The sequence below is a fragment of the Staurois parvus genome, unplaced genomic scaffold, assembly GCF_062004578.1.
Source record: "Staurois parvus isolate SC_StPar_1 unplaced genomic scaffold, SC_StPar_1.0 ptg000985l, whole genome shotgun sequence".
NCBI lineage: Eukaryota > Metazoa > Chordata > Amphibia > Anura > Ranidae > Staurois > Staurois parvus.
The window spans coordinates 1,209,974-1,223,768 of record NW_028318781.1 but is presented as its reverse complement, the minus strand read 5'-3'; the positions used below and the strand labels follow the sequence as shown (position 1 = coordinate 1,223,768).

At 39.3% G+C, this 13,795-nt stretch overlaps 1 protein-coding gene across 1 annotated transcript in view; it reads left to right on the top strand.

The window, feature by feature from the left end:
* WDR35 (WD repeat domain 35) overlaps positions 1-13,795 on the top strand; it is a 108,916-nt gene that overhangs the window by 19,430 nt on the left and 75,691 nt on the right. Inside the window, exons 5-12 of the mRNA XM_089657343.1 lie at positions 1,918-2,046; positions 3,905-4,038; positions 4,989-5,154; positions 5,622-5,767; positions 6,648-6,773; positions 8,374-8,559; positions 10,019-10,051; positions 12,818-12,841. Of these exons, the coding sequence (XP_089513469.1) occupies positions 1,918-2,046; positions 3,905-4,038; positions 4,989-5,154; positions 5,622-5,767; positions 6,648-6,773; positions 8,374-8,559; positions 10,019-10,051; positions 12,818-12,841 (944 nt within the window). The remainder of the gene's footprint in view (positions 1-1,917; positions 2,047-3,904; positions 4,039-4,988; positions 5,155-5,621; positions 5,768-6,647; positions 6,774-8,373; positions 8,560-10,018; positions 10,052-12,817; positions 12,842-13,795) is intronic.

The window sequence follows — 13,795 nt, the reverse complement described above, 5'->3', positions numbered from 1 at the left end:
GGTGGTGCTGGTGCAGCTTTGGACATTCATAAGCAAATGATCCTAGCAATCCTATATATGCTTGACACTATTACACTGTTCTGCCACATCTGAACAGGATAGGTTGGTAGAGAAGGGGCAGATCAATGAAGAATTCAAGAACCAGTCAGCCCTATATGAAGCATCAAGCACCTATCAGGAGTCAGAAGCACTGACAAGTAGCAGTTATTTTTTAGGCCTCCGAATACTTGGCTTCTGAGCTTTGTCCAGTCCCAAGTTATCTGCTTCTGCAATTTCACAGTGCTACACAGAAGATTGTGCCACATTTTGAATTCATGCAGTAATTGCTGATAATCATTAGCAGTGTTTTTTATATTCAGCTAGGCCTTGTTCACACCATACGTGCAGAAAAACTGAAGGAAACTGACACGCAGATTTCACTTGCAGAGACATCAGTTTACATCAGTTTTCATGCGAGCTGCAATGAGTTTTATACATGTTGCAGATTCCTGCTCAGAAAAAAATGTGCACATGATACTAGTGTTGTGGTGTGATCAGGGCACATAGCAAACAATTGATTTTGTTGTGCCCTTGCAGAACGCATGCAGAAAAACTGACAACTCTGCACCATAATGTGAACAAGCCCTTAAAACGGAACTAAACCCTCCTATCCAGCCAAGGAAGCTGCCATCTTAGCCTCTGTTTGATCTGCAACTGCCTTGATGCTGCCATGTGATCAGTTACATCCCCAGCCATATGATGGTTTGACAGTTTGGTTGAAGGCACAAGCAAATTTGACAGCATTGCTGGCATGCTGGTAATGTAACAGATTTTTGAAATTGTAAAATCGATGGGTTTAGTTCCGCTTACATTTAAACTTGTTATACTACTATAATAAAGGAAACATCTACGGATAGAACCATGTTAGCTGCCAATGCTGACTTGTAGGTACTTCCAGACTCTAGTTTAAATATCTAGTGAATGCTGTCCTGTTAATGAAGGAAATGATCACGGACAATTGGAAATATCCAGTATATCTGATCAATGTTGCCCAAGTTTGATTTACTGGAGGTGTCCGCTTTATGGTACCCATAGACATAATGCCTCATTCACACCATATATGCAGAAAAAACTGATGTAAACTGATGCGCAGATCAGTTTACATGCACGTTTCAATGAGTTTTATACGCATTGCAGATTCCTGCACAGAAAAAATCTGCAGGTGATACTAGTGTGGTGTGAACGGGGCACAATTGATTTCTGTGTGCCCTTGCAGAACGCGTGCAGAAAAACTGAGACACAACACTGTGCAAAAATCAGCTGAGTGATCTTTCAATCGTTTCATATTTGTAGGTAAAAAAACTGAATGCCCAACTCCAGCCAAAATTTTTAAGTTTTGGAAAAAGTGGAGAAGGATTAAGATTCTTAGGGTCTTATTCCTGTCCATAGGGAGATTTCTATCCTGGCAACCCCTTATTACACTCTGATGATACAAGGTGTCTTCCAAGACAGGAATTGAAGGGAATACTTTATAGTTGCAGCAGTGAAAGCCTAACATTGACTTGAACCCTTCTCCAAGCTGTGTGGTGCTTTTATTACTGTTTATATATTTTTTTTAGAGATTTCTGAATTCTGTCAGAGAGGGGCAGGAAGTGAAGGGAAATCTCTGCACTGGGGCACAGAAAGCAAATAAAAAATATATCTGAGGGGTAAAACCCTTTTTCTTCATGCAAAACTAAAAAGAAATAGAAGACTTCAGGCTGCAGTAAGGCTTTAATATTGCAACACATAAAGTCACTTGTGTTTAAAAAAAAAAAAAAGACATTTATCTTGACTTCAACCAATGAAATATTTTTTATACTCTTTTGCTTTTTTCAAAGAATATCTGTGTTTTATTTAGTTCCTTATAATTTTAATAAACTGTAAAATGTTTCACAGGCTCCTGGTATGAAGAAATGATCAATAACCGGAACAAATCAGTTGTGCGCAGTATGAGTTGGAATGCTGATGGCCAGAAGATTTGTATTGTATATGAAGATGGAGCTGTTATTGTTGGCTCAGTGGATGGTAATGACAGGCTTCTGTACAGTTGTCTCTGACCGTGATCAAATGTTTTGGCAAATAAGAGTACTGTAGATTATGTGGGCTGTAAAGACAGCCATACATACTGTGATTTGAGTATTTGCTGGTTTAGGTGAGGCATCTGACATAAGGCTTCCCACAGGGGTGATAAGTAGTGCTTTTGAGTTTTAGAAGATGATTGTTGGAAAACCTGGTCATGACAGTTTCACATTCTTCTCTTTTCTATTGTGAACAGGAAATGAAGGTGTAAACTGTGCACATGCTTGTTTGTTACCTGACTGTCATGGTACAGTCATGGCATTTCTCATCTACCTTGTGGAGAAATGTCTGGCCAGGTGAAGTTACACTTGACATTTCCTAATGGTACTGAGAAAGATCTATACCTGTGAAATTAATTCTGGGGAAACCTTAGACATTTTCAAAAGTTGACCATACATGATAATACTTTGCCATAATCTGGGTAATTTGGGCATAATCATGTGACAGTCTCACAATCTGTAAATCATAAATTGTCATATCGGGGAACCTCAGATGACTACCACTGGGCATAATGTCAAACTCAACATTTGTTAGGGCTGTCTTTTTAGAGATGGCAAAAAGAAACTAGTACAGAACCATACTGAACCAAAAGCATTAAAGTGAACTTGCTATTCACACAGTGCATAGAGCATTGTTTCTCAACCTTTTTTCAGTCAAGGCACCCTTTAAATTTATGGATAATGTCAAGGCACCCTTTAGAATTCTGCACAATCTCAAGGCACTCCATTCTAAAATGTAAAAAAAACTATCCTACACACATCCAGTACACCCAGGGGCAGGGGAGGGGCAAACAAGAATCAGATGCATGCACCCCACGTCCTCTTTATCAACTGATGATGCCATTGGTTGTTAGGTTGCAGGCAGCTAGAAGGTCCTAAAAGTGTACAATGAAAACCTGTGGCTTTGTGTACTAAAAGGCAGGATTGATCCACCTGCTGGCTTGTATATTTAATTTTTGGGCATTTTGCCAAAGGCACCCCTGAAGAAGCATGAAGGATACCTGGTTGAGAGAGGCTGGCATAGAGGGTGTTTCTAAATTACCCTGATCCTTTGGTGGATTCATTGGCCTGTTCATACCATACATACAAGAATTAGGGTTGGAATCTACACCTAGTGGTCCAAGGTAGTTCAGGAGTTGCTCATTTTCTGCAGCTGTTTCCAGTATAAAAAGCCTCTAAAATTGCCGATACAGCCAAACTGTATACTGTACTTGATCAACTCTGAGTTCACCACACAGAGACTGCAACATATTTCAAGGGGTTCACATTTGGAGCACTAGAAAGAGATCAAATTATATTTCCACATCCACCTTATTTGTGTTTCTTATTTCGGACCTTTCATGAGTTATCAGAAGACATATTTTAGCCTGATAAACAACTTTCCATTCTGTCTGTTTTAATAATAAGAGACGCTCACTTGCTAATATCATCCCATGGTAACTGTAGTTCTATTCCGACAGGAAGTGAAGGGGAATGCCCTCAAAGGGGACACAAACTGAAAAAAAAAAAGGTTCTGTACATTTGGCTGGAGTCAGGCTTTAAATATAATTCAGGATAATGAGTTGATATAAAGTATAAAATAAAACAAGAGGAACTATATTTATAATATTTAGCAAGAAAAATGCTGTTTCAACAAAGTTTTCTCTGCAAAACTATGCATATAATCGGTGCAACATCTAAGTACATTTTCTGTCTTGCCTTAGTTTGTATTTTAAACAGTATTTATGCATAATACAGTACTGTCCTGTATTGTAATATTGAGTTATTATTTTTTGTTATAATTTACTGCTATTTGCGTCATACAGGAAATCGAATTTGGGGCAAAGAACTGAAAGGGATACAGCTGTGCCATGTTGCATGGTCACCAGACAGCAAAATCCTCCTGTTTGGCATGGCAAATGGAGAAATACATCTTTATGATAACCAGGGAAATTTCATTGTAAGTAACAAGAGATGGGCACTAACAGTACTCTACTTGCTTCCACCAGATCTGTGCTGTGCATTCAAAAGTGAACCTCACAACCACCATTATATGTGGAGAGGCTGTTTATTATATGTTCCAGCAACAAATGGCCTTTCATTAGGAGTGAATATGATTTTTCCTTTGCAAATGCAGAGAAAGCAAAAGACCAGAGGAGTCAGAGAGTTTACAGCTTAGCTTAGAAGCTCCCTGTGGGCTGCACTGCAAGGATGTGGTATAAGCATGGGCAGATGATTCCAGACACTGTGAGTGGGTAACTTAAAGGATAACTATACCAAAGTGAATATTTTCCCTGAGTGTCTAACAGGGAACATGCAGTCACAATAAGTGTGTGTGTGGGTGTGTGTGGGCTGCCCGCTGTCAGAATTCAATCGCCACACAAAACGACGCTTGGTTCAACCAACTGGTTTAATACAAACAAACCTTTCATTGGATACCCTGCTTGGAGATTATTCTTATTTATGGCATTCAAAAAGTTACAAATGATATACGGATGATTCACTGGGCAACACAGTCACTTAGTGGTGATCATGCCATGTTATGCCTGTGCTTACATGGGTTTCTTCCCACTTTCCGAAGACATACTAATTGACATACTAAATGCTCTACACTATGTGTGCATGTATGTGAGATGAGACCTTGGACTGTAGACCTGGACTCCTTGAGGGCAGGGACTAATGTGAATGTACAGTATGTAAAGTGCTGTGTAAATTGACAGTACTGTATAAATGCCTGTAGTAATAATATTATTATTATTATTGTTAATACTATTTAGGATGCTCTAGGTTCATTGCTAGTGAAAAATTATCACTTTTTATGGTTGGTATTTGAGTTGGAGAAGCAAAACAGAGAAATAACAAAAAAGCCATGTAACTAATATAAGGATACTGTGTGTTTCTCCTCTCTAGGTGAAAATGGTTCTGAGCTGTTTGGTAAATGTAACTGGTCCTCTGAGCATTGCTGGAATGCACTGGTACCCAGGCAATAAAGGATATGTGGAGCCAGATTGCCCTTGTCTGGCAATATGTTTTGACAATGGAAGATGCCAGATAATGAGGCATGAGAATGATGAAAGTGAGTAAAGATTATGTTATATTAAACTGTTGTAGGTGAACTGATCACATGTTTTTGAGGAATATTTATGTTGTACAGTCAGATCCTGGTGACAACCTGTATGCAACTGGCACTTATGTTCAGATTAAACAAGTTCAAGTTAAACAATGAAAACAACATTTAGATTGGCTAAAGTGTACAATGGCTCTCGCTGCTGCCTCAGCCAATCAGGAGTGAGAGTCCCCAGAGAGCTGAGGCTCTCGTGTACATCGCTGGATAGAGGGGGCTCAGGTAAGTATTACGGGGGGTGGTGCTGCACACAGAAACCTTGAGCCTTTACATCCACTTTATATCATTCTGTTAATAGTCATTTAACATTTATTTACCCATTTCATACATGTTAGTATAGGTCTTCATAAATAAATATACTAATTACTGTTAAGTTGCTAATTTCTCAGTGTTAACTGAATGTGGTTTTTCCTTTGTAGACCCAGTTCTGATCGATACTGGAGCGAGTGTGGTCAGCATACAGTGGAATCACTGCGGAAGTGTCCTGGCTATAGCGGGATCTCAGAGAGCCACCACTCAGGATAAGGAAGTCAATATTGTACAGTTTTATACCCCATTTGGAGAGGTAATTAATAATTCGGATGCTTAACAATTTAATTATTTCTATATATAAACATATACTGATGAAACCTAGAGCAAAGAGAATGGCATTTGTGACAGATCTGATTTCTTATATTCCCAGGCCAAATTTCAGAATGAAACTAAGCCTGACTAGATTGTTGTGGGTGATAATACTATGTTAGTTTGGGTGTGTGCATACAGGTGTTTTTTACTGTGTTTTATGTTTTTTCCCTGGCATTTTAATTTCGGGTGATTGTTTTGTACACTGTAGTCAGTAGGAAGTTGATTCTCAGCCTGTTTTCGGTCCCTCTTTTTGTTTAGTTTAATTACCAGTGACAAAAAGTGTTCAAATCTGATTAAGGTATGTTGAAATTTGAGTAAAATATCATGCTGTAAAGCACTGCGCAAACTGTTGGCACTATATAAATCCTGTACCATAATAATAATAATCATCATTCTAAAATTGACAATTAGATATTATGGTTTATTTGTCTTCATGTATGCTTTTTATGGTGTAACATTGTTGTGCATCCCCATTGTTGTACTGAATTTTTGTTTTTATGCATACTTGATCCACAAATTGCTTTCCTATGATAGGCAAGGGTATCCTGATGGAGGTCGGATTCTGTTTTAGGTTGATATTATTCACTATGAGCACAGTTCATATATATTTTGCCCCTTTTTTCACATACTGTACATGTGTTTGCCCTTGCTGACTGCATTTGGGGCCTTGGGGTATAAAAACACAACAACATCCCCTTTACAAACTAGGTGATTAGAAGGTCCATGTTCTTTTAAAAAATTTTATGGTTACATGTACAGATTGCCAACTGTGAAAGTGGGAATTATGAGAAAATTTAAAGAATAACTTCTTTTTTCTCAAGCATCTACGTACCCTGAAGGTTCCGGGAAAACAAATGTCTGCTGTGTCCTGGGAAGGAGGAGGGTTGAGAATTGGACTTGCTGTGGATTCATTCATATACTTTGCAAACATTAGACCAGATTACAAGGTAAGAAATGTAATTTAATCAACGAGTTACACATGAAGACAGCATACACACCACACAAATGACACCTACTTTGTAGAACTACCATAAACTGGCACCTTCTGCCAGCTTTTCATTACCAGTGAAGTATTATTCTCCTTCTTCCATACACAGAGCAGTTTGAGGGAGTTTTAAACCCATTTAGAGTATATCTAGGTACTTGTACCCTAGTGTTACATCAGGTCATTGAACAGATCATTAATCTATAAAGAAGTCCACTTTTTAGATATTAAAATGCTATTACATAAAAACTAGTGTGGCTCAAGAAATTTCAGTTCTAATGGCCTGTAACAGAAATCATACCAACGGTAAACTGAGTAAACAGTTTCTTTGTACTTCGATCAGATACAGGATGACGGTGAGATACTTCATAGAAATGTTGCTGTTGCACAGAAATATTTCTAAAAATCACGTAAAGCATTGGCAGTCATGTCTCCGATATCCACACAGCTCCTACATATTATGCCTTTGGTTTTTCCATAATTGAAAATTTTTCTTTGCTCTTCCGCCAGCTTAAAAACTATCTATAGTAGTTTTGGGAGAAGAGAGTGGAGACTGGTATGGAATGCCACATTACCTGCTTTCTGCCATCATTGTATTCTGAGAGCATTGGAATGAGGGACTTTTATAATGCATTCAGCAAAATGCCCATATATCTGCTTTTTTCACACAGGGCATAGAAATATGTTCTCTTAAAGGATAAGTTCACCTTTGGAACCCTCTGGAACCTTTATTTAGAGTGGAACATGTATCATGTTGCAGCTCCTACCTTCTCTTCCCCCCTCCCTGTGACAGCGGGCAGGGGATCCTCTCCCTGCACAGCTGTCAGAATTTAAATATGTAAAAACAGCATTGCCATGTGGGGCTCTGCCTTCATAGTTCTGTAAAGGAATTAACTTCTCAATGAACTACGAGGGCGCTGGTCAGCTGTAAGCAAAAGTACATTGCCTCGTAGACCAGTTTCCGCTCAGTCATTATTAGTTAGACAGTTATTATTTGAACAGTTGGATTTTCCCAACACTTTTAAGTGCATTGTAAAGACGGAGATTGCTGTCTTCACCAAATATTGAAATGGTAGTACCTCAAAGCATTAAGAATTGCGATTTAAACTAGCAAGTCTGCTCAGGACTTATTCTTTAAGGACATCATGATGGGAGGTTACCCTCTACAAATAATTATATGTAGTGTTAGTAACTCTTGATGCATTGTACAGTATCCAATTACCAATAAATTTGTAACAATATAAAGTGGAATATAATTGATGGATAATTGAATTATTCTGTGCGTGTTATTAGCTTTCTTGTCTAGAATTTGGCAGTACATGGTTTAATAACCCAAATCCGTGGCAGTTCAATTATCAGTTGTATTGATTATTTTATCATATTTGATTATTGACTGTAGAAATATTCTCATTTGACATTTTCTGATAGCATGGTATGATTGGAATATGAGAATTGCATTTCATGGGAAGTTTGGTGATTTCTGCACAAATATGGCACTTGTTTTTCAATTGTCACAACCTATTTATTTTATCCATTATGCTGTCTATTTTTTTCCCTTGCAGTGGGGCTATTGCTCTAACACCGTTGTATATGCTTACACACGACCTGATCGTCCAGAGTATTGTGTGGTTTTCTGGGATACCAAGAATAATGAGAAGTTTGTGAAGTATGTAAAGAGCCTGATATCTGTGACCACATTTGGCGATTTCTGCATTCTCGCTACCAAGGCTGATGAAAACCAACCTCAGGTTGGTCTGTTGATTTTAAAATTTAACTCCAACCTTCCCATCAGTCTTGCACAGTTGTATAGGTTCCCTTGCTGTACTGAAATTGTTTTCCCTGCACACTGTGAGCTTCTCACTATTTTAGAATATGCAGCATGTCAGATAACGATGGCCTCATTTCCTGGCTGAAGGACATCCTAACTCTTTCCTTCCCAGCCTGGCTGTCCCAGGCCTACCCCTTTCATTCATTGGATTTCAATTCTTTGAGTCATGAAGGCTCAGCATCACCAGATTTCCTAGGGCGGTCTGCATGTAAATACAGTCAGCAAGGAACATCTACTTCCCCAAGCTGACATCCACCAATCAAGGCATTTTGATATTTACATAACTCCTGCCAAGAGCCAGCATGCTACCTTGCAGAATGCTGTGAAGTTTGCAGGAAGCTATATACAGCACCACACTGGCCCCTCCTACCAACCATGATGTGCCTACATCGCATAGAGAAGCCTAGAGACTGGGTCTAGAATAAGGTGTATAATGAAAATGGAAAGATTTTCTTTAAAATTTTCATTAGCATGTTGATGTGGAGCTAAAATAGGAACCAGGGACTTTGCTTTCTGACCCTATTAAAGGACGATTAGTCACTTTAGAAGACAACAAAAAGGAAGCAGAATGCCATTGGAATGATTAAAAGTTTAACTAAAGGCAAGATGTCGTTCTGGAGAGAGTGGAGAGGGATTAGTGCATGTTAGGTTTTTATTGCTGTCTGTGCCCATTAGGGAGATTCACCCTTTCTATTTGCCGTGTTTACCATTATCATCGACTCAAAGTCAATGGTACTGCAAAGTAATAAATCGTAGTACAGAAAAGTCCCTCAGTTTACTCATTTCTCAGACATTACCAATACATTTTAACACAAAGGTAGGACAAAAATGTTTTTTACATGTGTAAATCCCACCATTTCCTATCATGCTAACTAACGTCCCCTTTTCTGAGGCATGTATGTTGTCATTAAAAAATTCTAATATCAAGACACAGATTGATAATGCTCTGTAATTATATCTACAGTACATCTTTAAATTTATTTTTTTAATGCAAGCAGTGGGGGGTGGGTCAAGTAATGACCTGGGCCCAGAGGAAATGGTTTAAATGGTGCTGGCCATGAGACTGTGGACATCTAGTGGACATGTAGGTGAATATTGCAGCAAATCTGGTTTTGTTATTTTATCTTTTAAAGGACTTTTGATTTTAATCTTACTTTTGGCTGGAGCTCTGCCTTAATAATAACAGAAGATAATAAAAGATATATAGACTACACTGAAACATCTGCTAAGTATCTGGGTGTTTCTGGATTGTTGCCTTTGGGAGAGGTGATATTTATACTCATTTAATGGGATGTTCCTGCTCATAAAAATCATGAACTTCCTTCTGTTTTCAGTTTTAGTAGTTTTGTGTTCTTACATTTTTTTTATTTTCGTTACAGGATGACAATGACTCTGATACTAACAGAATTAAGGTAAACTATGTATCTTAAATCTTTCCTTTATCCAGTAATATGAGGGGCATTCAAGTCAAACTGGGACTTTTGAGTTTATATAATAAAAGAACACATTTCAAGGAGTGGAAACTGCATTTATTTTTCGACATACTCCCCTGCTACGTTTATGCACTAATCCCAGCTTTTAACTAATGCCTGGAAAGCTTTAGCATAGAAAGATTTGTCAGTACGCCTGAACCATCCTAGGACAGCTGGCTTCACTTCGTCATCATTGTGTTTACCGTTCCTACAGAAAGATTCGGCTCTTGTACAATTTCACGACAGGTTATGCGTCGATTATCCAGGATCAGGCGTTCCACGTGCTGTGTGTTCACAGGAATTACTTCTGTGGGCTGGGAACCATCACGGCGGGGATCATCACTGATGGATGAACAGCGCCATCTTTGAAACGTTTACACCATTCAGATGTCTTACTGTGGCTGGGTCTTATCACGGGACTGTGCTTGAAGTCTTCTGTAGATATCCGCACGTTTTATGCCTTTGTTTACAAGAAACTTTATCACCAAAGGCTGTTCTATGCATGCTCTAACACTGTTTGTCATCTTGATTAATGGTCTCTGGACAGGCTTGTGACATGTGCGCCGATTATCAGTAGTAGAACACACTTGCCACTTACTACTGCATGTCGTACCACCACGCTAGCATCCCTATTTATACCTATAAAAAGTCCCGACTTGACTTGAAAGCCCCTCATATGATTAGCATAAACTTTATCTCCTGGTAATATGCTTCTCATGATGCTGCATATCTGGTTAGGAGTTTGTACATAATAAAGCTGGTAATACAATAGTAAATGTCTTTTGAAAATATTTGTTTTAACAGCTTGACCTCTGCCCTATAGCAGAAGTACTGCTACAGGGCGGCAGGGCTGCGCAAAGTCACGTATATATACACGTGATTTGCATTTCCGGGTAGAGGGCGCGAGCTGCCCTATTCGTGCTGCTATTGGCAGCTAGAGGTGTCAATCACTGGGTCCCGGCCGGCACTCTGCGATCGTCGGGGGAAAGCTCACAGGGGGGAGACCTATGTCTAAACAACACAGGTCTCTCTCCTGTCAGCATGGACATGCTGTTTTGTATCTCTCTCCACAGCAGAGAGATACAAAACAGCATGTTTCCCTAGTAAAACACACACATCACACAGTTAACCCTTTGATTGCCCCAGATGTGAACCCCTTCCCAGTGTCATTAGTACAGTGTCAGTGCTTTTTATTAGCACTGATCACTGTATTAGTGTCAGTGGGGATGTCAGTGACCCCAAGTCAGTTCCCCCCCTTGGTTAGAATGTCCGCCGCAGTCCCGCCATAAGTCGCTGATCGCCGCCATTACTAGTATGATATAAAAAAAATTCCCGTATACATACCGCCATTTGTAGATGCTATAACTTTCATGTAAACCAGTTAATTTACATGTAAAGGGATTTTTTTAATCGCAAAGACAAACAAGAATACATTTTGGCCTAAATTTATGAAGAAATTTGTTTTTTTTTTTATTGAATATGTTTTATAGCAAAAAGTAAAAAATATTGTTTTTGTTTTTTCAAAATTGTCGGTCTTTTTTTGTTTAAAGCGCAAAAAATAAAAAACTCAGAGGTGATCAAATACCACCAAAAGACAGCTCTATTTGTGGAGAAAAAAGGGACATAAATTGAATTTATGTAGAGCATTGTATGACCGTGCAATTGTCAGTGACAGTAACGCAGCGCCACATCGCAAATAATAGCCTGGTCAGGAAGGGGGGGTAAATCCTCTGGAGGGCAAGTGGTTAAAAATGTTTGATTTTCAACTGATTAGCAGGGTCAAATTGATGATCGTAGTGACAAGAAGGTTTGAAGGAGCAGGATGGAAAACTTTTCTCCTACCTTATCTGCGTGAAGAAAACTCTAACTGTGCTTGTGATTTCCTTTTGGGGAAAAATTGTACATATTGTAATGCATATGTGCTAGGCAGAAAAGAAACCTATTCAATACTTCTAGGATTTCTTTCAAGTAGCAGGTCTAGACAAGACTTTAAGAGCTTTGCATCGAATGCTCTGAGGAACAGTTTTTAAGAATTTTGACTAAATGTTCGAAACCAAATTTTACTAGCGTATGGCCAGCTTAAAAGTAACGGTCTGGGGTGTATTGTCCAGGAATCTACAGTATTCCACTTACTGATTTGAGTCTGCTTTGGCTTACTTGATAATATTTGTATTTTACTGAAAGTGAAAAACCCTTTAAAGGCTTTGAAACTGCTTGTTGAACATACAGTACACCTGATTTGCCACAGGTCCCACTATTTATTACTGGTCTGTATTGTGCAGGCTGACAGCAGACTTAGCATGTGACTCGGACACCTGTCCCTAACCATTGGTGACCGCTTGGTGTGCAGCTGCATGCAAACAGTGGTGGCTGCTGTCAGTCTGTCAATACTAGGCTGAATGGCTTCCACTATTCGCATGCACCTGTCATTCCAGCCACAAGTATCCACTGATTCTTGCCGCTGGAATCCTGTGTGTGCGGCTAAATGGCCGTGTGATGGAGGCCTTAAGCTCACTAAACAATCTGAAAATCTCCTTTAGCTCTATCAACAATTAGTTAATCCCTTACATTACATGGTTTTGGTAATTAAAAGAGCAAGAAAGCAAAACATCTTGGAAGCCCTCTTTTTAAAGCTTTTGTTATAATTGTGTTTATTTTTCAGTTGTTATAATTGCTTTCTCTTCTGTCCCTCTTTCCATCCTTTAGGGAGCGCCAGTCTCTGGAGCACAGGTTAGTTTTTTTTTCTCTTTTTTTATTCTGGTATTGCTGAAGTTGCTGCAATTTTTAAATACAACTAAAAGCCCCTGTGTGATAATCTTCGCTTCCCCTAAATGAGCTACATTTTTCTTTGTGTCTCGCATGTTCCCCCTCGCAGACAATTCAGCTCACAATAGAAGAGTTTCAGCACAAAAGTAGTGTGCAGGAGTAGGTGTGGCCAGCAGCTGATTGACAATCTACAGGCTTGTGAATCTGTAGTGAAGATGCTGATTACTACAACCTTTGCAATATCTTCTCATCCTACTGTAGTACAATAAGGCACAGCCTATGCGTGTGACAACAATGCTTCAAATTTAAGAGTTGTGCAACAGCGTTGTCACCACATCACAGGAAGCATCATGAGGTGGACTTCACTGGTAGAATTCCTAGGTGTTTATGAGACTTTGCAGGAGGACAAAGAGAAAACTGTTAGTTACAGTTCTAAGTGAACTAAACTCTTATCTTTACAAGGATTTATTGCAGGAGAGGCATAGAGAATCTCTTCTGCAATAAATCCTACCTGCCGGCAATGCACCTTACCTGCCAGCAAAGCTTTTTCTAAATGTACACTGAGCTGCACATTTGTAGCTCAGTGAACAATTCTTGCATCTGCTCGGTGACAAGATGAATTAGTTACTGTGCTCATACAGAGAAACTGCATCATCCTAGTCTTGCCTGTCAAGATGGCCGAAGATGCTGAACTCGGTAGTAGACTGGGCGACGGTGTCAGCGTGACCAGTAGACCATTGAGGTTGTCACAATGCTGGAGTGGGCACTTTAGCAAGTAGGGGTTCATTCACACCAGATGCAATGGCACTGTGTTGGACAGCTATTCCAGTGCAGTCCCACCACATGGCAAGGCAAAATGCAAAGGCACCATGATGTACATGCGGAGTGTATAAAGTGTGAAGAGTCAAAGGAATAATA